Here is a 4509-nt window from a genome sequence, read left to right on the forward strand (position 1 = left end):
TTGTTATGAGCTTCTCTAGCCATTTCAACAATTAAGAAAAGTCTAGGTAATCTCAAGCTCCTTGGATTACTATAGCAAAATTAAGGATTTAAATCAAAGTATTGCACCATTGGATTCTAATGATATGTTCATCAAAAGTCAAAGTGAGGAAACTTTAAGTCAACCATCTCTCCCTTATTGATTTTACATCAAACTCTTAATTTTGTTGCATTTGTCTATTTAAATCATAGTTAATTCTAGTTTGTTTCAAGTATTTCAAAACACCAAAACCCCTCATTTTATTTTTATTGCCATTTTACAAGTATTTTTACAAAGAGATTTTTCATAGAGTTATAAATTGAACCAATCTCCGTGGATTCGATCCCTTTACCTCTATACACTATTTTAGTGTGTAATATTTAGGGTTATTATTTGTGTTGGCCTCGACAACCACCAAATTTTTGGCGCCGTTGCCGGGGATTGGTTTATTTTTAATCAATTTGTTTCTCTATGCCCAGATCTCAGCATACAGGTGACTTGATTTACAACCTAGAAATCGAAAAAGAAGCAAGGCGTTTGGCTAAGGAAAAACGAGTTGAACGTGGTCAAACTTCTAACCCCCACGGGGACCCGGAGGTTGAAACCGCTTCATTAAGTGATATAAAACCCGATTCTAGTCCTGACCCTCGCCAAGAAATTCCCAAAACACCACCCCTACAACAAAATCCACCCATTATTGAACCAATTGCAATGGCGGACGGAGGAGAAGTTCCCGAGAGAACCTTGAGGCAAATGATGGAGACCGATGTTACACAAACTCCAACCGGTATCAATTACCCGGTTTTGGAAGGAGGTTCGGAATTGAAGTCAAGTTTAGTCCACCACCTACCAACTTTTCATGGATTGGAGAACGAAGACCCTCATAAGCATTTGAAGATGTTCCACATTATTTGCACTAGCATGAAGCCACAAGGTTCAACCGATGACCAAATCAAGCTAAGGGCATTCCCCTTTTCATTGGCCGATAGAGCAAAAGATTGGTTATTCTATCTTCCACCAGGGTCGATCAACTCATGGACCGACATGGCAAGAGCTTTCCTTGATAAGTTCTATCCCGCCTCAAGAGTCTCAAGTCTTCGAAATGAGATTTGTGGAATCTGCCAAGGTCAAAATGAGACTTTCCATGATTATTGGGAGAGGTTCAACAACTTGTGCTATAGTTGCCCACAACACCAAATTCCGGAACAACTCCTCATTCAACACTTCTACGAGGGATTGTTGCCAATGGAGAGAAGACTAGTTGATGCCTCAAGTGGTGGAGATGTCTTTAGTAAAACCCCACAGCAAACAAGACAACTTTTCAACACCATAGCCGTGAATTCATAACATTTTGGCCCTCGCCAAGATATGAAAAGAGACACACAACACAAAGTCAATGAAGTGGGAACATCAAATCTCGAGTCTCAAATCAAAGATCTAACCTCCGTTGTCCAAAAGCTAGCCATGGGACAAACTCCACAAGTGATGGTTTGTGGAATATGTGCAACAATGGGACATCCTACGGATATGTGTCCCATCCTTCAAGAAGATGCGGAGTATGTGAATGCCACAGGAGAGTTCCAAAACTACCACAACAAACCATCCGGTTACCAAAATGCATATAATTCAAGTTGGAAGCCAAATCCCAACATGAGCTACAACCCAAGACCATTGCCTCAAAATGCATTGGTTAGACCATCCTATCCACCACCACAACCTCATTACCAACATCAACAACCACACTATCAACCCAAACCGCACCCTCCACATCATCATCAACAACCTCCTCAATCCCAACCAAGTAGCTCCGGGATGTCTCTTGAAGACATTGTCAAATCTCTAGCCACTAGTACCCAACAATTCCAAAAAGAAACAAGGACTAGTATCTCCAACCTTGAAGCACAAATGGGAGATATAGTTACATCCATAAGCAAGTTGGAATCCCGTGGTAAACTCCCTTCTCAAACCGAAAAGAACCCAAATGTCAATGTGGTGACATTGAGAAGTGGCCAACAAGCTGGAGAAAGTAGTTCAAAGAAGAAGCCGAGGGAAGAAGAGGAAGAGATAGAAGTTATTCCCGTTGAAGTACCTATAATCAAGAATGATGCACAAGCTGGAGTTCCAAAGAAGACTGCCCCTCTAGTAACACCAATAGCCACTCAACCACCGTTCCCCTCCCGACTTGCAACTTCAAAGAAGAATATGGAGGAGAAAGAGATTTTGGACACCTTCCGAAAGGTGGAAGTAAACATCCCTCTACTTGACGCAATCAACCAAATCCCGAGATATGCAAAGTTCTTGAAAGAACTTTGTACCAACAAGAGGAAGTTGAAGGGAAATGAGAAAATTTTGATGAATGAAAACGCATCCGCGGTTTTACAAAGGAAACTTCCACCCAAATGCAAAGATCCCGGAATCTTCACGGTTCCTTGCAAGATTGGAGATGTCACTTTTAGTAGTGCTATGCTTGATCTTGGTGCTTCTATCAATGTCATGCCCTATTCGGTGTATGAATCATTAAATGCGGGACCCTTAAGTGAAACCGATGTCATAATCTCTCTTGCGGATAAATCAAGTGTCTTTCCTAGAGGTGTTTTAGAAGATGTCCTAGTGCAAGTGAACCAATTAGTCTTCCCGGCGGATTTCAATGTGATTGATCTAGATTAGCAAGTGTCCTCCAAATCGGCTCTAATCTTGCTTGGGAGATCGTTTTTGAAGACGGCTAGGACAAAGATCGATGTGTATGCAGGAAGTCTGACAATGGAGTTTGATGGCGAAACAATAAGTTTTAATATTTATGATGCCATGAGATATCCTAGTGATGTCTCATCTTTGTACTTTGTTGAAGTTGTTGAGCCAATTACTCAAGAATTGTTTGAGTTGTCTAACGGTGATATGTTGGAGATGATCTTAAGTAAAGGATTCGATTGTGGGAAGCTAGCCGAACAATTAAAGCTTTATTCTTTGGATCCGGAAGTTGAGAAGTTGGTAAATAAAATGGAGATGAAAAAATTCACAAGATTAGATGTCAAGCAAATTGAATTGCCCCCAACTCACACAAAATTGCCTCCATCCCTTGTTCAACCACCCGAATTGGAATTGAAGGTTTTACCTCAACATTTGAAGTATGCCTACTTGGGAAAGAATGAAACCCTTCCGGTTATCATTTCAACTCATTTAACCGAATTTGAAGAAGAGCAACTCCTCAAGGTGTTGAAGGAGCATAAAGAAGCCATGGGTTGGACGATTGCGGATATCAAGGGTTTGAGCCCCTCCACTTGTATGCACAAGATCTTAATGGAGGATGAATGCAAGCCAAGTAGAGACGCGCAAAGAAGGTTAAATCCGCCAATGATGGAAGTTGTGAAGAAAGAGATATTAAAGCTTCTTGATGCGGGGATGAACTATCCAATCTCGGATAGCAAGTGGGTGAGCCCGGTGCAAGTCGTTCCAAAGAAGACGGGAATCACGATGGTCGAGAACAACAAAAGTATGATGGTCCCCACTCGTGTGCAAAACGGGTGGAGAGTATGTATTGACTACCGCAAACTCAATGCAAGCACAAGAAAAGATCATTTCCCATTGCCTTTCATTGACTTTTTGGTCACAAAAAAGGTATCCCGACACATTCACACGTGCTCAAAAAGACAAGTTGAAAAGTGATGCAAACTACTATGTGTGGGATGAACCTTATTTGTGGAAACATTGTCCCGATCAAATCATTAGGCGATGTGTACCCCAACAAGAGCACCAATCCATTTTGCAATTCTGTCATGAATTTGCTTGTGGGGGACACTTCGGACCTAGCCGGACTTTGAGAAAGGTCCTTGAGTGTGGAATATTTTGGCCAACCATGTCACACGATTGTTATATGTTTTGCAAAAGTTGTGAGTGGTGCCAAAGGACGGGAAACATTTCGCAAAAGAACCAAATGCCCCAAAATCCAATCCTTGTTTGTGAAATTTTTGACGTATGGGGGATTGATTTCATGGGCCCATTTCCCGTCTCATTTGGCAACGTTTATATTTTACTCGCGGTTGATTATGTTTCTAAATGGGTTGAAGCCAAAGCCACAAGATCGGACGATGCCAAAACGGTTATCGAGTTTTTAAAGTCTAATGTTTTTGCGAGATTTGGTGTGCCTAGGGCTTTGATTAGTGATAGAGGGACGCACTTTTGCAACAAAATGATGGAGGCTCTATTGAAGAAGTATCACGTGACTCATCGTGTCTCTACTGCCTATCACCCTCAAACGAATGGTCAAGCGGAGGTCTCGAATCGTGAAGTGAAGTCTATTCTAGAGAAAACAGTGAACCCGACAAGGAAGGATTGGAGTTTGAGACTTGACGATGCCTTATGGGCATATCGGACCGCTTATAAGACCCCGATTGGAATGTCGCCCTTCAGATTGGTTTTTGGAAAATCTTGTCATCTTCCCGTCGAGTTAGAGCACCGAGCATTTTGGGCGGTCAAGAAATGCAACTTCGACAT

The 4509-nt window shown here is 41.8% G+C and overlaps 1 protein-coding gene across 1 annotated transcript; it reads left to right on the forward strand.

Annotated features, from left to right (window-relative positions):
• Positions 1-489: 489 nt before the first annotated feature.
• Positions 490-2685, forward strand: LOC128132469 (uncharacterized). Its single transcript, XM_052769057.1, has 3 exons — positions 490-767; positions 2025-2312; positions 2403-2685. Exons 1-3 carry the CDS (start codon positions 490-492, stop codon positions 2683-2685), a joined length of 849 nt encoding a protein of 282 aa, XP_052625017.1.
• The last annotated feature ends 1824 nt before the right edge of the window (positions 2686-4509 follow it).

Source organism: Lactuca sativa, chromosome 2 (genome assembly GCF_002870075.4).
Source record: "Lactuca sativa cultivar Salinas chromosome 2, Lsat_Salinas_v11, whole genome shotgun sequence".
Taxonomy (NCBI): domain Eukaryota; kingdom Viridiplantae; phylum Streptophyta; class Magnoliopsida; order Asterales; family Asteraceae; genus Lactuca; species Lactuca sativa.